We start from the raw sequence: 26,999 nt of genomic DNA on the forward strand, positions 1-26,999 counted from the left end.
CCTTGGAGAGAAAAGAGAGGCAGCAGGACATCTGTGTTTTGTTTTATTTCTTTTAAAAAAAAATTTGAGAGAATGGGGAAAGAGACTTCTTTACTTTATTACCTGATCAGTCATTTAAGGTTTAATCATTTTTCACAAATCTGATTGATATGACCATTGCTCCTGTTGTTGCACCCTTGCCGTTACACACAACCTTTATTTCAGGGACTTTAAATGCTTTATTAACAGTACACATGTGAAGTAGGAATTATTACACCCATTTTACAGAAGGGTAGACAGAAGCACACCGATTTAGTGACTTTCCTACTGCCTCGTGATACTGGCCAATTTTGGAATAGAACTGAGAACCTTTAGCAACTAACCCAACATGACTTGCACTATGACCATTTCTAGTAGCTGCCATCTCACTGTCCATGTGATACCATTCTGAGAACATTTCAATGATGGATAACATCAGAGTTTTATATCACTACTATCCACTGCACATTTTAGTTCACACGGAAATTTCCCTTCATGCCTCATGGCTATTTTTCCTTATAGTCTTTTACAAAGAACTTTATTGAAAGCTTTTAGCAATAGAATTTTCACAGTTATTTTCCTTCACTGACATCCATGCTTATTTGTCTAACCGCCTCTCTGTATGTTGTCCTCAGGTAACCCACTAAGCATTGCCTGCAAAGCATTCTTTGGATTCAGTGGAGAATCGGGCCCCATGATCTACTGGATGAGAGGGGAAAAATTCATTGAAGAACTAGAAGGTCACATTAGAGAAGGGGAAATCAGGTACTGTTTGGAGTATTTATTTTACTGCTAAGAAAATGGTATGGCCCAACAGAGAATGTTTTTAACACCTTTTTAATTTGAACTGAAAATGATTTTCTTGTCTAAAAAGTGATGGATGGCTGCGAACCAGTGCAACATTAGCTCATTGCTTCTGATTATACTCTAAAGACAGTGTGGCTATTCATGTGTTCTGAGGATATGTCACCAAATTCCCTAGGCTACCGCTGACATGCTTCTGAATGTCCTGGGGGTTGCTTTTGGCCTTTAACTATAATGATATTGTCCACTATATTTGCCCCAAGTGGATGCTCTTGGGAAATTAATGTTATTTTCAGTATCGATGTTAATCCTAAAGATGGATGGCCACCTGCCAGAGATTTCCACACTGTTTCTCTTCTACTTGCCCAACCAGCATAGAGCTATGTACAGTGCACATAACTTAACCAGTGCCTTCTCTACGTGTGTATGTGTTCCTTTCTGCAGAGAAACAAGTAATCATGAGGTGTTTGTTACCCATCTTGTGCCTTTTTTGTGTTATCAGACATTCAGATTGCTGACCATTGCTTGTTGTAAAAGTTTTAATGAAAAGAATCCTTCATAATATGTGTCTCCGTTAATTTGTATGAGTGCAAATGAACCTCGTAGTTCATGGAATTTGTACTTAACTATATTCCTTTGTCATCCCTCATTAATAATTCCCTGACTAAAAGCTTCTTGAGTAGGACCCACATCTTCCTCTATGTTTGCCCAGCTCACTGGTGTTCCCAGTTCTCCTTGACAAATGATGAATAAAAGTACTAAAACAACCCAGGTTCTTTTCACATCTTCCACCTCTTACCTGTTTAAGACCCATCTTTAACTGCAAATTATCAAAGAAATCCAAAATAACTGACCCAAAATTGCCCCTTAGTCACATGTAAGATTCCTCACAAAAAGTAAGAAGGGTTTTTGTTGCACAGTTGCTGTGCTATCTAATGACTGCCAATATAAAATTCTAGCAAACTGCCGCCTGTATTAATGAGCATTTTAAAAACTCTTCATATGGAAGTTCCTTTATAGCAACAGAATGATTTTTGTCACTCCCCTAGAACATCTCTTGATTCCAAACTCAGTCCCCAGTTCTGCCCCAAATTACATGCATGCCTCTTCCACTGACTTCTTTGAGAACTGCATAGACTGCATGGGCATAGACTTTACCCCAGGAGTCGCAATATCTTTCAGTAGAAGTACATTGGGCTAGGTTCCCAGCCGCAGCGGATCTCTGCCCAGTGCCACAGGGGAACATGGGAGTCAAAGTTGGCTGCCATGTATCTGTTCACACTTTCCAGAGATTCCTGGAGGCAAGCATGTACTGACCATGCTTCCTCCTGCTGCCCAGCATGCACTCCACTCCAGAGGGCAGGTCGGGGATGGCATTAAACTAGCAGTGAGCCCTTAGCACAGATTACAATTGGAGTCTTTAGCAGGTGCCTTCTTGACTTCTTTGATTGAATTGGAGGTTAAGTTGCAGTTGTGTTCCGTTGCCCCATTTAATTGTTCCTCTTAACTAATTGCACATTTTCCCCCAATTAAAATCCTTTAACTAGTGTATAAACTCATAGCAATTCAAGTGTGTCTTCTCTTCAGTACATCTAACAGCACCATATATCCCCTCTTGCTTTTATAGACCATGATCAGCATTAAAATCTCAGCACTTGCCAACAGCTCCAATGTTGTTATTTTAGGTGCCAGAGTTCAAGCCTTTTCTTTGATTTGGAAATAACCACAGCAACCACATGATAACTGTTTACAAAAGTTGACTTTCTCATGGTGACCACTGTTGTCTACATCTCAGATTGACCATGCCCTCTAAATTCAACACTAAACACTGCTGTCATGTTAGCAGCACTGCAAGCCTGCCTATATCTTCCTGTTATTGATCTTTTCCAAGATAAAAGATATGCAACTGATGCTTAGAAATTGATTAGCAATGGTGGGCCCTGTCTATTTGACACTTTTCCTACCATTCTGCTGTCGATGCAGCAGCCATAGGTGTGTCCCTTTAAATGCTGAGATAAACTTGCAGTAACTGGGCATTGATACAATCGGACCAATGAGTCTCCAGGCATTTTTCTGTTGCTAAGAGTCTAAAGCTGTAGCTCTACTTTATATCTCAGAGAAGGTTAGAAGTCCATCCCTTTGCTTTTCAAACTTAATCTGAGTCTTCCCAGGCTTCTTCAGATATTTTCCTTTACACAAGATTTAAGCTACTCCCTTCTGTTCTGAAGAGAATTTAATATAGCTGGTGAGGTCTTTTGTTTACAGTCATGTGACACTCCAGAGAATCTATGATACATTTCCACCTCTAATATTGATAATTGACTATGAATTAATCTGTGCTTTCTTGGGAGATCACTACAATGTGTACTCAGATATATTCCTTTTGAAGTCGTATCCATGGGACTATGTTCATGTGTGATGGCTATTCAGCTTGGGTAAGGGCTGTAGAACTGGGTCTGGAGTGATTTATCAAGGGGTTGTGAGATGGCATGACAAGACGGTGAGGTCTGATCATCGTGAAGTAGTGATTAGCATTGCAGGGGCAAATCAAAGGCAAGGTCTTCTTTTTCTAAGTGAGAAGGGCCTTCTCCTATTTCCCTCACTTGCCTTCCCCTTGAATTAAATTCACCAAAGGATAGAGAACTGTAGGGAAGTGTGGGGGGGTTGAGACCTTGCCCATGTTCTTCTTGCCCAGGGTTGGGATTTCCACACAGTAATAAAAATGTCATGGAAATTGAACCAGTGCTATTAAACAAGGAATAACAGTCTTTCAGCCTGCCTGCAGAGTTGTGAATTGCATCTGATTATCAAAGGAGTTCTCAGTGAATTTCAATTCTATTCCTTTGCCACAGCAGAGAAATATTGTCCACTATAAATCTTACTTTACAAATCACCCTATAAATTGCTAATATTTTTGTCCTCATGCAACACCATAAAACAGTTTACAAATCCCTTATAATGCTTGTCTTGGAAAATATATTTGTCTTTTTTTTTCTCCCCACAAGAAGCTTCTCAGTTTTTAAAATGGAAATAATTTAATTCCTATTCAATGCATGAAAAGATGTGAATGGGGACATTTTAAATTGAAAGCCTCATTTTCCCTCACTGATTTATCTCGCTCTCTGCACTCTCGCCCACACAAGTCAATTAGCAGGTGCAAAATGCTCCAAGAATACGTGAAGCTTCTATTCCACTACGAGATGTAAGAAAGCAAAATTACTATAGCTATTTATCTAGCGTGTTAGGGTGTGGCCACACCGCAGTCACAGGATGTGTATGCAGCTCGTGTAGACATGCCTGAGCTAGCATTAATCTAGCTAGCTCAGGAACCGGAGCAGTGAACCACAACAGCACACGCTTCAGCATAAGCTAGCCACTCAAGTCATTGGTTCCAGCCCAGGCAGGTTTGTACAACTTACACTGAAGCCCATGCTGTCTCAGCTTCACTGCTTCAGGACCCATTACAGAACAGACGTACCCTTGAGTGCTTTATAGACAAGTAGGAAGATGATGACTCTCCCCTGAAGAGCTTCCAATCTTAAAAGACAATATACAGGCAAAGAACGGGGAATGAGGTGGGGAGTGATTGAGCGATGAAGCCCACCATACAGCTTGTTAGTTCAATGGCTTCTGTTCGGAGGTGTCTACGTATGTGTCCTTTCATCTACAATCTATCTTTCTTGAGGGAACAAGTATGGGTTTTGTGCCTGTTAGAAGTAGTGGCCCAGATCCTTGGCTATTTATGAGATGTGTACATCACAGGGCGGGAGTTCGCCTACAGATGTGGCTGTAGATCACATGTTGATTAATGAAGGCCCTAATCCTGCAAAGAGAGCCACCTGTATGTACACTTATGTGTCTAACATCAATGAGAGTGACTGTAGTGATCTGCATCTAAGACATTGTATCTCAAGTTGCTGCATGGGAATTTGGATCCCTGGGTGAAGTCAATGGCAAAAATCCCACTGACTTCAGTGGGACCAGGGTTTCTCCCTGTGTATGTGGATCCCTTTGCAGGTTCAGGGCCTGAGTTTGTTAAAATTCTTCTGTACTTCCCAGAAAACATGGCTCTGTCCATTCACAGGATCAGTTACAAAATGCAGCCCCTTAGAGATTGCACATCTTGTAATATTTTGTGAGCATATGTAACACATTTACAGGAATTTGTCATGAGCTCTGTTCTGCGGGTAAAAAGCAAATGAAAGGTCTAACCCCATTAGGAGCTTCCTGCAGTTTGCTGTCTTTACCCCAGCCCACCACAATATTTAAGTGTCTCTTCTCATTTCCATGATTAGGTCCCCTTCTACTGAGTTTATTTCTCTGCCATTTTAATTAGCAACAGGATAAGTGACAATGATTCTCAGTCCAAGTGCAAATCCTTTTTTTTAAGAGAGCTCTTTTTAGATCATTCTGCATTATTTAAGTGTAGGGGGAATGACTGGTACTTTAATTTTAAATGAATTTGGAATAATAGTTTATTTTATCATAATTTTGAACTATCTTTATAAATGTCACTGTGTGTAAGATTTGCTCATTATAATAAATCTAAGCCTGGGAACCCCTGAAAACTCATGAAGTGCTTCTGATTAATGCCCCCAGATATCTTCTCTGTGAGCTGTTTTCTTCCTTCCCTGCAGCGCGATTTGTGGACCAAAATGGGGAGCATATTGTTTACCAACAGAGAAGAAAGACAGGCCAGGGGTAACTATCTCAACAGATACAAAGAATATTTATAAGGAAAATGGACTTAATTGATTGGACATGTAATTATCCAGACAGATGGAAGGCAAGCAAAAATATGAGTCTGCAGTCTGAGTGGCTTCTCTCTGGAGGTTCCCATTCTGTCCAGAAATGATGCAAATTCAGCTTTTCTTGCAGTATTTCAGCCCTTGCAGTCTGTGCCAGAACCAGGAAATGCAGAAGTACACAAGAATTGAAGATAGTTTTGCAAAAAGAAGCGATTCAAACTTTTCCAAAATTCAAAGATATGCTAGGAGTGGGGCAGTTCTGATACTCAACGCACTTGTGCAGATACAGTGTAACTAGAGAGAAAGTGGCTCCCTCCAGTATGGTTTCTGAGAGTGTGTCTCAGATTGCATAAGGTTTCTTGGTTTTAGAGGCAGAATTGAATGGGATTAACATACTGTAGACATGTGGTTTACAGTGGCATTTGAGTCACAAGCCCGATGCACACCCAAACTGTAGGGGTGGTCAGAACCAGGATGCAAATCCAAATTCTGGACCTGACCCTTGCAAGAGTCAGGATCTGGATCCTGGATCTAACCACCCACAAATTTTGGGAGTGTTCAAACTCCAGATCACGAGGTTACAGCTGAAACCATCTCTTACTTTCGATCAGATTTTCAAAAGTTGTCCACTCTCATTTAGGCATCAAAATGTGTTGCCAGATTTCCCAAGGTGCTCTGCGTGCTGAGTGCATGTTTGGTGCTGAGCTCTTTTGAAGATCTGGCCATGTCACAATGGGAGCTTCCAGATACCTTGACCTTGAGAAAATTTGAACCCAGGATGGGTGCCAAGCACATGAAAATCTGGTCCTGAGCTCTTCTGAAAATCTAGCATTGAGAACAATAGGGCCCCCATCCCAACCTGTACCTGGTTGAAAATTGTCTATCTAAATTGTTTTTCAGTGGGGAGAAACAATTGGGTTTTTTAATGAAGTGAGATACTTTCCATGGAAAATTTTGCCTTTTCATTGAAAACCCTGAAATCAAAAAATTTTTGTTTCAGCCAAAAGTTTTCAGATCTTGTTTTTTTGATGAAAAGTCAGCGTTTTCCTTGGCGGGGTGGGGGGCTTTTCCAGCTGGCTCTGCAATACAAATGATAAACAAGGCAGTTGCTGTTCTTTTGGGCTTTAGTGTGTAACTTCCTTGGGGAAGGGATTTTGTTCTTTGGGGAACTTTAATTTATTTTAAGAGTGTCTATACCATTGTGATTGCAGCATCTGTAGACATACCTGAACTAGCATTGATCTAGCTCGCTCAGGTAGCAAAGCAGTGAAGCCACTGCAGCGTGGGCAAGCCATCCACGTAAGTTACCAGGATCCCAGGCAGGTTTGTACAGCCCATGCTTCCTTGGCTTCGCGGTTCCAGTACACCCGATGTAACTAGATTAAAGATGTGCCCTTAAGCATGCTTAGTGCGCTGCATTATACACTGTGCTACAGTCAAGCTCTGCTCTAGTCATTACAATATTACATGATTTGTGAGTGCTGCACAGAGTTCCTGATACAGTTTTCTCACATAGTATGCAATAATACGCTAAGAGGGCTGAAGTGACTCCGCTGGCTACAGAGCTGATTATGTCGACGCTGCATTTCCTGTTGCGACCTCGTTAGATGTCTTTTACAAGCAGCTGATCAGCACCAGTGCCATCATCAAAACCCATCTGGTTTGTTGGTATTGGTTGGGTTTGATTTTTACACGTTAGCACCAGTGCAATTCCGTGAAAGGAAAGGACTCGTTATACCTCTGGCCTAAAACTCTCTTTGGCCAGTCCTGCCATCCAGTTGCCGCATAGAACTGCCCATTCACTTCACTGAAAATTCTGCTGCTGCAGGATTGCAGCAACCCAAACCCTTCCCCTTTGTGCCTTAGAAGGTGTGAAAGACTGAGCCGCAAATCCTTGATCCTCCACATGGCCTGCCCATAAAAGGGGCAGAGCAGAATCCCACAGATCCCTGGCTTTCCACAGAGCTGCATACCTGCTTTCGTAGGTTTTCCACCAGAGCACAGTACGCAATCCTGCTTCTGCAGCACATCCTCATCTTACTCTTAATTGTGGTCTCATAGCCGTCTTTCCCTCTGCATGATCCTCCCATTTCTTCTCCACCTGTTGGGGGCCCTTTCAGGTCTCCTCCATGCTGGGTAAGTGGAAGGCAACCTGTGGCTTTTTGTACACTGTGTGGCATATGGTGATCTTTTCATGGGCACCCTGCCCCCATCAGACTAAGAGGAGACATCACTCTTCCTTTCAGACTCCTCAAAGAACATCTTGGAGAGAAAGAAGTGGAATTAACATTAACCTTTGATGCTGTTTGGGAGGCAGACCTGGCTAACTACACCTGCCATGTGGAAAACCGAAATGGACGTAAGCATGCCAGTGTCCTTCTGCGTAAAAAAGGTATTTAACTCTCCCGTGCCTTAGAGACTGGGGTGAGATCCTGGCTCCATTGCCCGTCAATGGCAAAACTCTCCTTGACTTCAAAGGGCCAGGATTTCTCCCTGTGTGCTTATTGCAGCTAACATACATGTGCCTTGTGGCATACATATACCATTAAGCGTAACATTGTTTTAGAGAACTAGTGAGCTGTTCTTTAGGCTCAGTAATTGAGTAATATGGCCTGAGCTCCTATGAAGTCAATGAAAGGATTTCAATTTAAACCAGCTGCAAATCTGAAAACAAACACTAATATTGAAGTGCATTGTTTTCGTATCGCTCCTTTATCATATTTTCTGATTAAATTAAATCGGATTAAACTGAGTGTTTTAAACAATACAGGTGCGTGTTGATTTATTACAGTAACAAGAAGGAAAACTCTGCTACAGAGGAGGCTGTTAACCCATTACCATTGTGTTTACCTTTACCATGATATTTGCAGGATTCCCTGTGCTGAGAATGGCAAATATTGCAAGTGCCATGATATTTTTAATACCATTGATTGTAGATGAAACATCCAAATTAGTATTATCTTTTAAGAAACTCTGCGGTTTAGAACAAGCCATTATCTTATACAGAATGTAAACAGTATCTCATTAGAATCCTTCCCATGTTGTTAATTTCAACATCCTCTCTCATTTGTAATTAGGGTGACATTTAGAGGGAAAGACTCCATCAGCCTTTCCCCGCTGTCTCCCCTCTGCCAGAGCCTTGACACGTAGAGCTTGCTTTTTCACTGCCGTGTATAGCTACACCTACCCAACATGTGAGGTGTAGACGTAGCCTTATGGAGATCCCCATTCACTCTAAAGTGAAGCATTCCAACAGGTACAAAAGCTAAGAAATTGCATCTATTGGAAAAGAAAAACTGAGAAGCCACAGGAAGCTCAGGAAGCAAAACTGAGAAGGCACAGGAAGCTCAGGAAGCAAAACTGAGAAGGCACAGGAAGCTCACAAAAGGGTTAACAAATTGGGTGCATTGCTACTATTACTCTTGGTTGTAAATGCACTTACCAGAAAAGTAAAGTTATTTTTATATGTGCACCTGGAAGTTTCCATGTAAAGGTTGCTAAAGCAGTGTTTTGTTTCCTTTATTGAACATTTAGGATGCACAAGGAATAGTAAGAAAACGCTAAGCCTTTCAGAATGCTGATGATGCGACATACAAAAGATTGCTGAGTACAGAATTTGGAGTTGGAAAGGACCACTTTTCAGCTATTCTATCATCTCCCCTTGCATTGTGACTAGAAACATTTCATATTCTCCTTAAAGTACCACCAATAGTTGAATTTCAAGTCTTGCCTTGAATATCCCCATTGGTGGTAATTCCAGAGTGACTCGTGGCTGCTTGTCCCATTGTCTAATTGTTTGGATATTTATAAAGTTCTAATATTTAACCTAAATTTCCTTGTTGTGCCCTAAACTAATCACTTCTTATCCTATCCTAATTGCCCTTTGTCCCCATGTATGGACTTGTAAAGTACCCACAGACCCATGAATATTAATCATGATGCTCCAACCATAATATTAAGGATCAAAAAGAAATTCAAACTATAAATGCTGAATGGAGTTTCTGGATTTAGGCACTGATCCCTTAAAGTGCATGCTTAACAAAGAAACTGAAGCCAAGGAACCTGTTCATGTGCTTAGATTAAACATGTGCTTAAGTCCTTTGCTGGATTGGTGTTTTAATTATCTTGCAAACAGGAAGGTTTGTTTCAAAGGATAAAAACACAGCTGTCCCTAGGCATCAAGAAATATTGGTATTATATCCACACAGTACTGTGTTTTATCTAGTTATTTAGGATACGGTGTCATCCAGAGTGGGGCAATTTTGCCTACAAACTAAACAACTACAGCTTTACATGGACAACTTTACGTGGAAACCAGTCTGATTGTCCCACTTATGAAAACAAAGACACGGGTGTGTTCCTGAGCCATGAATACCAGAGTCTATTCTCTGTCACACATTTATTAACTGGTGTCTTTCAAAGACACTTTATTATTTGCTTTGATATATTTTAAAATGTATTTTCCACACAATCTTTGCCCTCACGCTGCTTGAGTATGCCTGTTACTTGGGAGTCCGTAGGTTATGCGGTCCTCATTCATCTACCAGCAGCTTCCCTCAGTAAATAACAAGGAAATAGCTTAGAATTCCCTTTACATGAATTTGAAAACAGTCCATGGCTTTTCTGACAAAAAAAAATATCTTAAGTGCACTATAAAATGTACTTCTTAGAACAGAAATAACTTGTCAGGAGCTGCTGAGTTGAATCAATCAGTGGCCCGCGTTGAAAGATGCAGTAGGATTTTCAATGAAAAGATATACTGCAACAATATCAGCTCAACACTTATTTTCAAGAACGTCTACTTCACATCAGACATAAAGGAAACAAATTTTGTGTTTGATGTCATCATTAGCCATGAAGGAACCTTCTGAGCTACACTTAGCTATTGGGTTTTGGGTATTTCTAGTTCTCTTAGCATTTAAACCAGCTCAGTGCTCCAAATAATGTACCATGGATTAATCCTTTTTCATTATTTTAAATAAGAAATAGTCTTTGCACCTTTTCCCTTTACTGGTTTTCCCTCGTATAATAGCATAAGGGCCAGATTCTGAGACTCTTCATGGTCTGTAACACCTTGCACCACGAGTTATCCTATTGACTTTAATGGGACTACTCAAGGAGAAAGGAACTACTCATTGTGACTTGGGCCCCAAATGAAATATATCTGAATGTATTTTTTGGGTTTTGATAGAAGTAATGGGCTAGACTGTGAACTACACCAAGACTGGAGCTCAGGGGAAAAGGTCTCTGAGTCTGGGCCAGTCAAGCACTGAAACAGCCAGCCAAAGGGACTGCTGGGCCACCCCACATCCTACCTCTGATACACCAGTTAAGCAGAGAGGGAGAGTGGGTAGCATAGAACCAGCTACTCAGGCAGAGCTGAGAATGTTGACATTTAGCCTATTCTCAACACCATATTAGCGGAAGATAGTGACAAACTGGGGCGAGTTCAGAGGAGAGGAAGAAAAATGATTAGGGAACAAGATGGGCTAATTTATGAGGAAAGATTAAAACATGTATAGCTTGGATATTTAGTGTAGTCTATGGGAGGTACAAGTCAGGGTAATGGAATGTAATTAAGAAAGACAAAATTTTGGATGCGTGTAGAGCTATCAGACTGTGGAGTAGTCTCCCAAGAGTGCTACCTCCATATGCAGGATTTCTAAAACGAGCACTGAGAAATGCAGAGTGACTTTTCCCGTCTCATACTTCTGTGGGACTATGGTTTCTTGCTGGAGAGATCTTGCAAATTGGAAATTGAAATTGAAAATAAGTTGAGGACATCTCTGATGGTTAATTACTGAAACATGAAGCATTGCAAAATGGAAACTAAGCCCAAACTGTGCCTGCCTGGTGTTCTTTTTTCACCTGAAGATGACATCGGTGGCATAATCGTACATTTTCTTATCATCTAAGTTTTTGTAAACTTTATGCTTCAAAACTTTATGTCTTGTATCGTCCTAGTTCTTTGCTTTATGTCTCTTCGAACTATATTTGTCAAAGTGGTAAATATCTGCACTGACATATTGTGTAAAGTAATCTGGGCTGCTGATGATAGCTATGTCAGGTTGTCTTCTTGTAAGTTTTATGGGTGGATGAACAGAAAAGCAAGGCTGAGTAGTTGTAGTGTCTATTCTATGTTTGAGAGGAGTCAGAAAATGGGCACCTCCAGTGCTGCAGATTTAGTTATTGTAAGTCATCCCAACTTTTGTCATTGGTTTGTCAGTGACAGGCAGCATATCCTCGAGCACAGAGCTCCTGGGACCTGGTTTCTGTTACCAGCTCAGCCACTGGCCTGGGGTTGCTTCACCTGTCTGTGCCTCAGTTTCCCCATCTGTAAAAGGGGACAAAGACTCTTACCTTCCTTGTAAAGTGCTTTGAGATCCATGTATGAAATGTGCCCTATAGAATTATCATCAGATTGTCATTGTCCTGGTGCAACATCAACTGTAATCTATAAATGTATAAACCATGCTTCACTTGTATGGCTCCAAACCCTGGCAGTTTCGTGTTATACCATTTCCTGAAGGTCAACATATTTGGGCTTTGTTGGACCAGAGTACTGAGATGATTAAAGAGACATGGACTCTCCACAGAAAACAATGCTGCCCATGGCCTACAGACACACACAGGAATTGTTAGATTTGCTGTAGAGATGATACAAACGGTTGTTATGGCTTACAGAAAGGACTCAAATCTTGTAGGTCTCTATAGATCCATCTTAGTTATCATCAAACAATGGGGCCTTATTGTCCACAGGGTTAAACCTCTGTTGGGGGGGAGGAGAGAGGGAATTATGTCTGACACTGAATATACAATAGAGCATAATGGATCTTTCAGCTTTGCCCATTGAACAGCACAGAGGAAGGTAAAATTAAGCGCAAAAGTGAAGAGAATTATTAATCTATTTTCCAAAAAGGGAAAATTTTTATCTCAATCAATTCTCCAGTACTTTCCTGATGTCACTCTTTCATGTAAACAATCACTGTCGTCACAAGGATGTTCTGTGGTTGTAAATGGCAGAGATTGTTCCTGTAGCCACATTGGGAGATGCCCAGGTGATATTGACTTATCACACCTGGTTGAAAACTTGGAATTTCTACTCCATGGGAAATTCTGATATTTCAAAATATTCCTTCATCCTGATTTGGAAAAAAAAGTTAAACTGTGACATGAAAAAAAAATTGTTTGGCAAACATCAAAAAGACCTTATTGAAAAGCTGTATTTCAATAAGGTTACACTGCTTTGTTTTGACTTTGTCTTATCTAATAGTATAGTACATTTGTTATAGTATATCGATGAAGAAACAATAAAGTCGAAACAAAGCACTTTGTCCAAATTTTTGTCAAAAAATTATCAATGTCAATATGTTCCTGTGAAACTTTTTGATTCATCAAATCAGCATTTTCCAATGGAAAGCTGTTCCATCAGAAAGTTTTCAGCCAGCTCTAGTCCCTTTTAAGATATGGCATGCACTAAGCAAAAGTTTGAGAACTCCCATCTTATGCACATTGGTGCCTTTAGTATCCATCACCTCTAAAACAAAGTGGCATTTAGCTGTGTCGTGTACGTCCCTGGCTTCCCGTTGGCCATTAACACTTGACATGAACATTATGTTGTGCACTCTAGGGGCTAGAACAATTCTCAAATGAGTTAGCCAAAGCCCTGGCCTACCAGATCAAATCAAGTCACCTGTTGACTTTATAAATATAAAAGTTTTGTTTCGTTTTCTTTGGGTAACTAGAGTCTCCTAAATAACAGTTTTCAGAGTAGCAGACGTGTTATTCTGTATTCGCAAAAAGAAAAGGAGGACTTGTGGCACCTTAGAGACTAACCAATTTATTTGACCAATGAAGTGAGCTGTAGCTCATGAAAGCTTATGCTCAAATAAATTGGTTAGTCTCTAAGGTGCCACAAGTCCTCCTTTTCTTTTTGCTAAATAACAGTGAAGTACATCTAGTATAATTACTTTTACAGACCGTGTACAGTATTTTGTACATTGTGCCAAACAGAAGATACAATTATCCTCTGCAAGCTATTTAAAAACTGATTAATACTCTGTGTAAATTCACTGCATAATTCCCTTGTCGAAGAGTTATGACTATAGCCTCAAATGAATTTTAGATAGCAATTGTAGACTGGCAGTAGAAGGAGTGAATAGGTAAAGTATAATAATAGCTAATGAACTGAAAATTAGGTAGACAATTTTATAATGGCAATAAAGAGAAGCTGCTCAATTGTACATGGAATTGCACACTGAATTAGTGCAATTAAAGCTTGGAAGGATCATAACCAGTCTGTCTTTTTCTGCTTATTCTAGATTTGATCTACAAAATAGAGCTTGCCGGAGGATTAGGAGCTATCCTTCTCCTGCTTATTTTGCTTGTGACTATCTATAAATGCTACAACATAGAATTAATGCTATTCTATAGACAGAATTTTGGAGGTGATGAATCTATGGATGGTAAGTAGTCTCTCAGGGAAACGGACTGTAACCCCAAAAAAGATATCATAGGCCCAGTGCTGAGGGACCTTAATTTTAATTGAAGCCAAAAGGTGCCTAAAGTCAATTGAAACTGAAGGTATTTAGCACCTTGAACGATAAGGCCCAAAAATCCTATTCCAAAATCCACTGAAATTAATTGGATTTCTATTGACTTCAATGAGCAGGCCATAAAGGAATTGTTCTGAAGCCTCTTTTATAAGCCTTTTATTGAGGACAAAGTGTGAATGGATTCCTCAAAAGAATTGAGTTAGGTGAAAATCAGTTCTGACCCTTCCTCAGATTTCTAAATTCCATTCATGTTTCCCAGCACTACACCCACTAAAAACAGTCACCAGTAAGGCGCATATTGCAGACTGGAACTATTTCTTGCTGGACAATTTCACTATATTTGCCAATTTAAAAGGATCAGCAAAAAGCCACAGTAATTATTTCTGTTTAACTAATATGTCAATGCTATTTTCCCCCATCAAACACTAGTTGGGAGCAGGGAAATAATTTAATGCAGATATGTGGACTATTTCAGAGGACTGACTGGAATGGAAGTTTGGTGTAAAGCAGATAATTTTTAAATGCTTTCCCCCTTAGTATCTATGGTAGGCACTTAACTTGTCTGCAATGAGTCTACTCATGCTCAATAAGCATGTGCTTAAGTGCTTTGCTAGAGCAGGACTTTAATTGCTAGACCCATGAGGTACGTTCCACCACTGCATTTTTAGCTTCAAAATCTAAGTTTTGAGATACTGTAAAACGGGAGCAACCCAGATGTGAATCAGGTCCATATAATTTATTCCACGTTAGTGTACTCTGTGTCTGCTCAAGAGCTAGAGTGGCATTTTCAAATGCTCCTAAGCCACTTGGGAGCATAAGTCCCGTGAAAGTCAATGTGCCTGAATCACAGAGGCACTTTTGAAAATCCCACACCTAAAAGAATCCCTACGTTTTGGAAAAGAAGAGGGGAAGGTTTTTTCCTCCTATATAAAAATAACCAGTTCCCCCAAACTATTGCTTAGACACTAAGCTGTGTCAGTGTCAAAATAATAATCGTTTCTATTAAACGCTTGATGGATATGTTAAGTGAAATCCTGGCTTTTCTCAATTTTGCCATTGATTTCAATGGGGCCAGAATTTCATCTGCTGGCTTCAAGAATGTGGATGCTACTTATGAGGCAGAGGAAAATAATTTCCTTCTTACTCTGTCTGCATTAGCAGTACTTAGAAACTATGTTTAAATATCATGACACAGAACAAATCTCTTCCACATGGGCAGTATTCACACTGAAAATCCATCAGCTAAAGAAGAAGGGCCAGGTTCTTAGGTGGTGTAAATTGGTGTAGCTCTACTGACTTTATTTCACATCAGCTATTACTTTGATTCTTCACCCCAGTTGGGGATCTACCTCAACGTGCCATCCTCAACTCTGAATTGCCTGGGTTCTGTTGACTTGTGTTGTCGGCATCAAGTTATTGCTATTTTTAATGTGATTTTTTTTGTTGCTGTTTGGCTGGTTTTCGTTTAAAAAACAACCCTGTTTCCTGGAGGTTTAGAGAATGCCCCTTCCGCACACAGGTCATTGTGTGCGTCTGCTAAATTCATAGGCACTGACTCTGGGAGGGCTCTGGGGCTGGAAAAAAAAATAGTGGGTGCTCAGCTGTTTGCGGGGCCACACCGATAAGCTCCTCTCCCTCCCCACCAGCACCTCCCACCCACTGCCAATGAGCTGCTGTCAAATAACAGTGAAGTACGTCTAGTAGAATTACTTTTACAGACCGTGTACAGTATTTGGTGCATTGTGCCAAAACAGAAGATACAATTAGACAACACTGAAGTGCACAGCTGGGTGCATAAGTGGGCATTGGTGCACAATCATTTAATTTGTGTGTGCAAACCACGTGCCTAGCTTTTTAGAAAATCAGACCCAGGAAGTCCATGTGTGTGAAATACACACAGACACATGCACTTGTGTTTCCCAGGCAAAATGTTGTTTCTCAATAACAAGTTAGATTTAAAGCAATGTTCAGACATTTGTTAACCTTGAGTATTAACCTGATCTACATCTTGGCTTGATTGTTTTCATTTCACTCTACTTTAGAGCCAACGACAGTGGCCATCCCCGGGGTTCACTTTTCTACCTTGGCAAGGGCCTGAACTGTTAGCGGTGACATCTGCCTCCCTGATTACCCATTGGCTGTCCTCTGAACACCTTCTGGCAGGTTCCATTGTTGCCTGGTGTGGCAGATTTTGGAACAGTCTCTAGACCTGTCTGGTTTTAACCCTTCTGCTGCTGGTCTTCCTGACTCAGCAGTGCTGCCATCCTTGCCATTCTAGTCGTTTGCTGATATTGAGGAAATGTTAGGATATCAGTTAAACTAGATCCCATGCTGCTCTGGTGATTAGAGGCAGATTTGTTTCTGTTAAATGAGCCACTGAAGGTAATCACGCAAGACCTAGCTCATCATATCAAAATTTACCAGACTGTCTTAGAACCAATAGTTCACTTGAGCACCCTGTTTTCAGCGTGAAATCAATTCCACAGCTAAGCAAATAAATGTCCACATCATGTCGGCTTTCGCTCATGAACCATAGTGGAATAGATTTATCTAAGGAATATTAGGAAAATAGTCATCATTTACAGAGCAGCACTTAATAAATCACATTCTCATCAACTATTTATCTTCCTTTAATACAAAATATTGATGAACTTTGACTCTGCTGTAACGATTTTTTCCAGTTCTTTACAGAAAATTGGTGCTTAATAATCCCACTTTCACGTACTTCTCTTTTCACTACATTAACGATTTGATTTTTCATTTTCTGTAGGAAATGACAGCTGGTAGCCATCACTAGAGATCTTTCTGTTAAAACTTGACTCTTTCACATACGTATTTTTTCCACTATTTCTGAAATACTGTAGGGTTATAATAAAGGTAATGGCCATTAACTAAGACAGCATTACAAACTCCAAACATTAAAATTGATGAATCAGGCCCAAGAAACCTCTGAAATTAGCTTAAAAATCATTAGATTTTTTTTTAATTAATTGGGGGGTTCTTTATATGTGCCTTTTGGGTTTTGTACTTACTCAGGTCATGTTTTCAGGCTTCTTTCCACAAACACAAAGGCTAGGAACTTTTTTCTTTTAATTGAAAGCTCAGATTTTCCCCTAATCACATGAATCCAGGAACTGGGGATTTAAGAAAAATTCCAGCTATCATGAGACTCGCAATAACATTGCAAGATTTGGCTGCTCTGCTAAGATCCTATAGTACGGTGTGGGTGAGTTGTCCCCACCTTGTTTTTGTGTGGGCGAGTAGGCCAGGTGGGGGCAAGTGGCACAATCAGCCTTACCCTCTGTTGTACCCATTTTGCCAACTCAAGGGCCAGGCCAATTACACTGCTTCTTTAAAGTGCCACTAGGGGTGCAAGCCATCCCTCCACATTGATCAGCAGAGCGGGCCAGCAGCTAAGGGAGGAGCTTAAGTGAGTCAGGCAGTGAACTCTGGGAAAGTCTGGAAACTACTGGAGTGGTGGTGCAGCTCTGCACTTCCTCCCCACCCCACCCAACATACACCTTTACCAATCAGGCACAGTCTGGTCCTTCATTATGTATAAAAGCCAAAGAAACCCAAGCTGCAACATTTGGACTTTCCCAAAGTCTGTCTGGGTGTGGGACAGTCTCCAATGCACCTGTTTACCTTTTGCTGAACCATACAAAGCCATACTTTACCAGCTCAGCATGTGAAGGGAAACGAGGAAGTCACAGATGAGTGCTGTCGTCTTAAAACTTCTATAAAAAGAGTTGAATAAAATGAGGCTTATGAATACCCACCGATAAAGCCGTATGGAGTTGAAAGATGCGTATAAAACCAGGAATAATTCACAATCTCTGTTATGCAATATGGATTGCTTGTGTTTCACCATTAAAAGTTTTTGGCATAATGCAGTGGTTTTTAAGCTTGATATTGAACAACCAGGAAGAACGTATTTTCACCAGTACTGCATTCTTTACATGTGCAAAACCCCCACTGACCTCACAATAGGAGTTATGACACACAAGGGTTTCAGAACTAGGCCACAAGACAGTTTACCTCTGCCTGGTACATTTACAAACAGATGACTGCGAATAGGCTTTTGTTTTTCTACAGACAACAAGGAATACGATGCCTATCTCTCTTACACCAAAGTGGATCCAGATGCATTAGACTGTGATAATAACGAAGAGGAGCAGTTTGCACTTGAAATACTGCCAGATGTTCTGGAAAAACATTATGGTTACAAACTCTTCATTCCAGATAGGGACCTGATCCCTAGCGGGAGTAAGTACTTCTGAACTTTGGGTTTAATCCTGTCTGATGCTATTGGAAAGGCATGTGCTGCATGTTAAGTACTGTACAGAGATAGTTACCATTCATTCTCTTTGCAAGACTGCTTTCAGAACCTCAAGAGTTTCCTAAAATACAGCAAGGTGTGACCTCCGGCTTAGGGTCTGATCCTGCACCAGTGAAGTCAATGGGAATTTTGCCATTCACTTCAATGGGAGCAGGATCGGAGCCTTACGAAGGGGAATTCTGCAGAACTGTATGCCATAGTAAAAAGGCTCATTGTCAGACAAAAGTAATTGTCAGAGGCTGCTAGGAAGTGTGATCTGTGCACAGCGGATTGTTACTGTATCATTTAAAATGGGATTCTCTCAATAATTATCGTTCAGGCAATTACTTATTTGTCCACAGCAACCTTACAAATAAAGCATTTCCTATTGTCTTCTATTTTTTCTGATTTTACAGTGAGCAAATATTATACTTTTGTTTCCAAGTTAACAACATCAGTTGAGCCATTTTTAAATTAGAGTTTTGTCCAAGTGCTGCATTGAAAATGTGGACTGTGTGCATAATTCCACTTTTTCAAAGGGATGTGCGCTGTTCAGTTATCTGATTCTGTTGCCCATTTCTAGTTAGTGAAATGCAGTTATCCATTTCAGATCAATTCCGCTGCAATGTCTGAATATTCCGCTGCATGTGTTGATGTCTGTAACCACAGTAACACATCTATAGCTGTGTTTTTCCTGATTGGTTGTGGGACAAGTAAAAAATGACATTGTAATGTGCATAATATTCATGGATTCTGCATGCATGGTTTGTTTGCATTTATACCACGTGTTTTTGCCAAATAGTTGAGATGCTCCTGCGAGAAATATGCTTTTGAATATTAATTTAGTTTGCAATGTCTGTATTCAGTTAGCTTCTACTAAGACATGTTAGAAAAGGGAAATCTGTACTTCTGTGTATGTGTTAATGTAGAAGAAACATAAACATAAAACCCGACTATGTCTGCTCCTAAGTAGATGTACAGAAAGCCCTGCCCTACACTGCGGCAGTTATAATCAGCTGCTTTAGCAACTTGCCTGCAAAGGAACCTGGTAATGTTTTCCCAGTACCACCAACCTCCACCACACACCCCAAAAATGTAGGCACCTTATTCCTCAAGTATGTGGATGAGTTGGAGGCAGGGCCACGGCTTTGCCACCTGCCCCCCTGCCTCCCTCCCTCCCCCCGGATCCCCCCCCCCCCCCCGTCACTAGCTAGTCAGAATGCACATTGCCTCTTTGTTACACATGGAGCAAATGCTTCCCTGGCGTTTCTGAAGGCATTATAGCAGTCCCTGCATTTGCAGCCTGTAAGCTGTGGCTACTTACCCTGTCCCCACTGCAGTGCTCCTTTACCTCTACAAGCCATCAGATAGGGTCTGACCTTACACCACTGAAGAGCATTGCAGAATTGGGGGCTCAACCCTTAGACTTTTGGTCCCTATCAGCATCAGCATATCATACTGCTTCTTAGCAGGAGTTAGAAAGGTCAAAACATTCCCTTCTCTCCCCAAAAGAAACTGTTAAATGGAATTGAAAGGGTTAAATTCCTAGGAAAGACTCTCTTCTTTCCTGGCTCAAAGTGCAAACCGGGAAGTGTACTCCTTCCTATCTGAGAAACGGTTACATTAATAGGGGAGATACTGTTGAGAGAAAACACAGATCTATTTGCCATAAAAACCCCAGTGGGCTTGATCACTAGCAGGGATTATATTAAGTAACTGTGGTTCAGATACAGTCCGTGCATCAGGGTTTGTTTGTTTTTTAATGTAGTAATAGTACAAAGTGAATTAAAGAGAGAGTTTAATTGTATCCTTTTAATGATAAACATATTGAAGGCAAAGATTTGTCTGACATGAGTCTGTTTCTCCCAGCTGCTGCAATAACTAGCGTGCAATTTTATTTTTGACTACCTGTCATTCAGACACTCAACAAATACTTGTCATCATTTTGGGTATTCATTTAATATCTCCTGGAATGCTCATTTTATGAACATTCACAGATGTAGTATCTCTTTTCTCCTCTCCATCCTCTCTGCTTCAGCATTATGAAAGGGCTTGATTCTTTCATATAGAACCTCGAGAATGCTTAATCAAACTTAATGACGACAATGCAGGATAAAATATGTACTTGAAATTAGCATGATTTGTGTGCCTGGGATTTGTGAAAAAAAGGAACTGTATTTCTAGAGGAAAACTTGGACTACTGTTAAAAAAATATTCAGACACACAAACGTATGTCTTCCTGCATATACGTGTGGAACATACCTACTTGGTTGTTCTATTTAATATTGATCTTACATTACAAAGGGTTATCTATGGTAGATTAAAAACAGAACAGGCAGAATAGACTGCACAATTTGTTTTTTAACGAATCTCTCAAAAGCAACAGTGCTGCTGGACTATCTAGTTCTTAGGTGCAGCTTCCTTCGGGGAAAAAAAGGGATTTATTTTTCTAGCGAAATGCTTTCATGTACTGTATTTTGTCATCTGATAGTGCAAATGACACTCAGTATAATGCACCACTTTCCCACCAGATGATCTGGGGTGTTTCTTCGTATAACTTTGCGCATTTAAGATTATAAGATTCCAGTGCTATAGTCAATCGTGTATCCTTTGGAAGGCTGGTTGTTTAAGATAATCTCTGCAATTGTGAACTGCTGCCACAGGAGGGTGTCCATTTTTGCTCTGACTTCCCGGCATGAATGCATACAGTTGCTCTCTGGACTGGGAAGTATCCAAGTATAGATTTGTTAAATAGTGTTTGATGGTTTATTTTGTCTCAGGGCATTTTTGAACAAACTGAAAAGCTTACCTCAATAAAATCAAAGGGCAAGTTTGATTGTGGTTTAATCAAGTTGATTCTTAGCTTAGCCGCTGGGGGGGGGGGGGGAGGAATAATAATAGTCTCTCTACATGGAGGTCTTTAAGAACAGGTTGGACAAATACCTGTCAGGGATGGTCTAGGTATACTTAGTCCTGCCTCAGCGTGGGGGTGGACTAAGGTGACCTCTCAAGGTCCCTTCCAGCTCTACATTTCTATGGTACTGTCTTTATATGCAGGATATAGAGCCAGATGGGCAAGCTACTCAGGGGGAGTGAATGGGCCATAACCTAGCCTCAGATGCCCAGCAGAGAATTCCCCTGTTGGAGAGGGAACTTCCTGTTGGTACGTCTGTGCCATATTCAAGCCCTGCATTTGTGCTCTTCGCTCTTGACTCCAGGGAGTGCTGAGGACAGGAAGGGCCATACACGGGGAGCGTGAGCAGCAGCTGTTGTTGTCAAGTGGATTCTGGCAGCACAAATCAAAAGGCATCTTCCATTTTGGAAAGTGGGAATCTGTCTTGCAGAGGCGAGATCAGGCAAAGGCAGATTGCTGCTTACAGCAGGCTCTGCTTTCTGTGTTATTGATGCTTGATTAACAATAATATCACAGCAAAATACGAGTGATCTCTGCCTTACTGAGAGAAACACAGGGAGGGAGGAGGTGTAATGGAGTCTGCCTGTGTTGGGATCCCAAAAATCAAGAAGACCCATTTGTAAGTCTATTCCAATAAACTAACTGGGCATCCCCAAACCTCTGACTTCCAGAAGCTGGAACTGGATAACAGGGGATGGATCACTCAATAATTGTCCTGTTCTGTTCATTCCCTTTGAAGCACCTGGCACTGGGTGTGGTCAGGACCCCTGGCACGCCGGGATCCTGGGCTGCAGCAGAGCCCCAGGCACGGGGCTGGCAGCCCGGAGGGACCCCACGTGCAGGGCGACAGCCAGGACCCTGGGCGGAGTTTAACCGTTGACAGAAACCAATAACCATCAAGCTTATCAGTTAACCAGTTAAACTCTTACATCCCTATTCTGTGGACAGTTATGATTTTCATAAAATGCCATTTTCTAATGGAAAAACGTTCCACCAGATCTAGCTGTCATATGGATGCAATAAAAGCAGAAATCCCAAAGTTCTTGCTCAGTGTTTTACTCAGTCCTTACTCAGAGCATAATCATTGCCTGACTAAAGGCTTAGTAACTGAACAAGGATCACAGGGTTTCCACCTGAGTGTTTAGTGGCGTAAGTTCTATGACCTAGAAAACTTCCTGTAAATCTTGTTGTTGGGTAATCAGCTTGCCCAGAGGGACTCCAAGTTCATCATAATTAGATGAAGCTGAAGAATAGCAGAGATGACACAGAAGAACCCTTCAGCCATTGCATTATACAGAAGTAGGGGATATTAAACATTGGTCACTATATATTGCAAAGAGGAGACTGATGCTGATGGAATTATAATTGTCACAGAGGAAGAAGAAAATCAGCTTTCACTTCTGGGGTCCCGGATTGGTTACAATTTGAGATGGGCCTGGACCAGAACATAGGAACATACTTCAATCCCTTTCTCTCCCTATTCCCTACCGAAACCATGGAAAAGTCTTGATGTGTATCTGAACTTCATAACCCTGATCTTACCTCTGTGACAGGCTGGATTAGAACCCTGAATACTGACACCCTCAAATGATGGGGTAGTTCATATCCAAATCCAGGTTGTGGATCCAAACTTCACAGCTCAGGCCCTGCTCTATGTGCAGTGCAAATTAATTTGTTAGTTCCCTGCGTAGCAGATGTGTGTCCACATCAGTCTGTGTAATTACGCTATAGTGTGTAGTTATCACACAGTTTGACACAATTTGACATGAACTGAACAAGAGATCAAGGGCTATAGTAAAAGGGCAACCCAACTCACACTTGTCCTCCTAACAGTTTAATAAAATCCCTCGAGATGCCAAAACCAGGATGAGCTGGTGCCATTTCATCCAGAATAATGCAATAAAGCACATTGGTAGCTAGCGGGCCCAGACTGTAGAGAGAGGATAGTTTTGGGGCTTGGACACTGAATTATAGCTGGCTCTGCCAACCTTCCTTTGTGACCTTGGGTAAATGACTTAATCTGACTGCCCCATCTCTACTATTTAGCCCAAGTGAAGGGAGAGAATATGTCTCTGCTCTCATCCTACTCTTCCGCCAGTAGATGTTATTGCCCTGTTAATTCCCACGTTCTTTTTCCAGGGGCTTGTGCTTGACCACTGCAAATGAGGGGAGGGAGTTGGCAGGCCCCATGCTATCCCCATTTCCCATATTCTTGTCCAGGCCTAACATACAGGCTAGCCATACAAGTTTTCTCAAGATAACTATTAGGAATAGGGCTTCCAAAAACCAAATGATCTGGGAGCATATTCCTCCCTGACATAACTCTGGCCATGTACCAGGGAGGATGTTTGCTTTTTATTCACTTTATTTACAGGTAGGGTGACAAAAGGGACCCAGTTCATTGAAACCAACTCAGCTGAACAATAACAAACTGAGAGCTATAGGTTAAGAAGAGAGGTCTAACATAATGGGGGATTTCCCCTCCAGCTTGTATTGTTTTATTTCATTTTTGTTCTACCACCTATTAGCAAAGGCGATTTTATAAAATGGAACTAATAAATACATTCGTAGAGATGTGTGCTGTATAAGGCAATAGATGGCTTTGGTATTTGAACGTTACGATTTCCTTTAGTGTCTGATGTGAGATCCTAAAAAAAATCCTTATGTAATAACGCTACATTCAGAATACATAATACATACATTATAGTGCTACTGTATTTACCTTCCATTGTGTTTACTCTTTGCTTCTTTGCTTCTCTGTGTCAGCTCCCAGTCAAGTCTGACTCACAAATGCTAGATGGGAAATTACACAGCTTGCACGGTGAAGCTTGGTGCTCCCACTACCCCATTTCGGGTTACCGCTTGCTCTTTTCTTTTGCTACAAAGGGGAGTCCTGATTCTGCACACCAGAGGCTAATGTGTTTTCTTTTCACCTTCTTTAACTAGCTTATCCTGCCACTAAAGGAAAAATTCCTGTGCCACTTGAATTTTGTAGGGTTTGCGTTCTTTGTTTACTTTCTAATCCTCTTCTACAGTACGGTACCCACCAGCCAAAACAGCTGACAAAATGGACCATGTGTTGCCTGAATCAGACTCATAAGTAAAATGTAAAAGATGCCTTTTGCCTATTTTAATCAATGTTAAACATTTCTCCTTCTGTTTTATTTTGTTTGATTGGCTTGGTTTGGTTGGGCGGGGATTCGGTTTTTTTCATTTTTTTGTCAGTGCCCATGTTACTTCACTGCCCTTTGAGAATCTTTATGGTCACAAAATGCTTGCTGATCAAAAGCAGGTTCTCTTGATCGAGCCAGGAAGCAGACTTTCCCCTTTGAACCTCACAGCTTCCACGCCCAGTCCCTCTCATTTCTGGCCAGATCCTCAACTGTTGTAAATCAGCATTGCGCTGTTGAAGTCAATGCAGCTACGCTCATTTCTACCAGCTGAAGATTAGTTATGCCACTCCAAGAAATACAATTGCACTGAAGTAGTTCTATGTTGCTTTTGAAATTTGCAGAATGTTGTGATTATTTTTTTCTTTCCAGCTGGTGGTAGAATTGGCAGAGGAGAATTCCCCTACTTAAGTTTCACATCTGAAATGTTTTCTCAGAGCTCTGTTTCACAGATGGCATAAGAGCGACAGCAGAATATTCTGTGCCTGTTGCAAGAGAATCCTAGCCTGCCTGTTTCACCACAAGCAGGGGCATTACAGAGAGGGCAACAAGGTTGGCTTTGTTTTAGTGAACGTTTTCCAAATCACAAGGCAAAGTTCCCCTGTAAAAATAAATGTGGTGGATAGATCCTGTGTTAGGCTCCAGCCTCTGTCCACCACCACCACAAGGGAACTGGATTCCAGCCATAACTTGACAGCAGAAAATTCTCCTGGAAGAAGAGACCTTCCTGGTGGTGTGACACCGGTACAGCCAGCTCCTGTACCAGCCACCCAACCTAGCCCCACTTGGGGTGGTCAAGGGTGGGGCTGGGCAGATCCTCCACTGGTATAAAGCCCCTTAGGACCATAGCCAAGTGAGATAAGTTAGTGCAGCTCCAAGACTCCTTGAACTCACACAGGAATCTGGCTGGCACAGACTCAGGGAGTCACAGGCTGGAACTTGGCGTACTGCTGTGAAGATATTGGAATGATCGTGTATTTATGGGCTGAGCAGTTTCAAAACCTGCTTGCCTTTCCTTTGGGATGCATAGAAGGGTGCGTCTAGTTGTGTGCAAGCCACTATTCTCAACTCCATCCTCACTGCCCCAAAGGATCCCTTGTTCACTGGTCAGGTCTATCTGTGACCCAGCTGCAGACTTGAGGTTTGAGAAAGGACTCTGAAGGTAACCTTGTAAGGGCTAATTCTAGTCGCCTGTAGAAAGAGCTCTAAATGTTGCAATGACCACCAATTAAACTGCACACAACAATAAAGGAGAAACACAGAGGGGTGAAGAGCTCATATGGGGAAGCCAGGGTGTCTTTTTCCCCCCAGAGCACCTCTTCAGCTATAGAGGATATAAGAGCGAAGTCTGGTGAGTTTTCAATTGAATTGATATAATATTGGATTTATTGTTGCAATTAAAAATATCACTACAATTTCTTTAAGAAGATAAGTGCAATGGATTGATTTTCTTATGTGTTTTGTAACAGACATGCATAGTACCTGCATAGCTATGCATAAGTATTAAACTGGATACGTGGGACTTTCTGGTAGTGACTGAACAACATCGGGTCCTATATAATAAAAATGGTCTTGTACACACCCGTAGTCTGAATTTCTTGAAGGAGGAATGGAAATGTATCAGGAAAGATGCATGATGGTTTGTTGTTTTGCTGTATCTTGCAGATCCAACCTCTAATGATGAAGCTTCCCACCTAACTTCTTTCTTTTTGGGAGCAGAAAGAAAAGAAGAAAATGAAGAGTCTGAGCTGTTGATACATTGGGATAATCTCTTTCCATTGTATTGAACATTGCTACCTTTCCTTAAGTTTTGTTTCACCAGTTCTGCTGATCTTTTTCCTGTTGCTTCTGATTTTTACTCGATTTTGATGCCGAATTTTCCCTTCAATAAGTGAACGTTTTAGAGAGAGCAATGTTTTCCCCTTAGAAAATGTCAGCTGAAGAAAAACAATTCAAAGAACTGTATATGCTGCATGAGTAAACTATCATAAAACTTTCACTGAAAAGATTGTTGCATAAACATGTGTACTGTATGTGTATGTCTTGACATTTTTGTTTGTCTGTAGGGTGTATAAAAATTTGCTTTTTTCACATGTGAAATAATTTCTTCTTGCTGCTAAGTGGTGAAATAAAACACTGGTAAAGGCAGATTTTTTGCTAAATATACCCTGAGTCTCCTGAAATGAAGATATTTTTGAATGTTTGTTAGCCTGTTTTGTAGCTCTCTATCTGGTGGGAAGTGGTGTCAATAAGCATGCTGTGACATTTTGCCTGGGACTAGAAAAATAAGTATTACAGTAAAAGCCATTGATCAACGAAGTGTACTGTAACCATTCGTCCTGCTAGAGGTCAGTATGTCTAAGACAGAGCCTGCCCTGTGCTGAGTAAAGGCCTGTTGTGTGCAGCTCCTGTGTCTAAGTCTTCATTTGTAACACATGCTTTCCCTCCTTTCTCAGACTGCATGCCTTTGAG

The 26,999-nt window shown here is 41.1% G+C and overlaps 1 protein-coding gene across 12 annotated transcripts in view; it reads left to right on the forward strand.

The window, feature by feature from the left end:
- The window catches only part of IL1RAPL2 (interleukin 1 receptor accessory protein like 2), a 551,213-nt gene that overhangs the window by 519,851 nt on the left and 4,363 nt on the right, over positions 1 to 26,999 (forward strand). For all 12 annotated transcript variants that reach the window (XM_048865380.2, XM_048865384.2, XM_048865382.2 and 9 more), the window contains 4 exons: positions 654 to 783; positions 7,817 to 7,962; positions 13,892 to 14,035; positions 18,221 to 18,391. In XM_048865380.2, the coding sequence (XP_048721337.1) occupies positions 654 to 783; positions 7,817 to 7,962; positions 13,892 to 14,035; positions 18,221 to 18,391 (591 nt within the window). The remainder of the gene's footprint in view (positions 1 to 653; positions 784 to 7,816; positions 7,963 to 13,891; positions 14,036 to 18,220; positions 18,392 to 26,999) is intronic.

Source organism: Caretta caretta, chromosome 9 (assembly GCF_965140235.1).
Source record: "Caretta caretta isolate rCarCar2 chromosome 9, rCarCar1.hap1, whole genome shotgun sequence".
Lineage (NCBI taxonomy): Eukaryota > Metazoa > Chordata > Testudines > Cheloniidae > Caretta > Caretta caretta.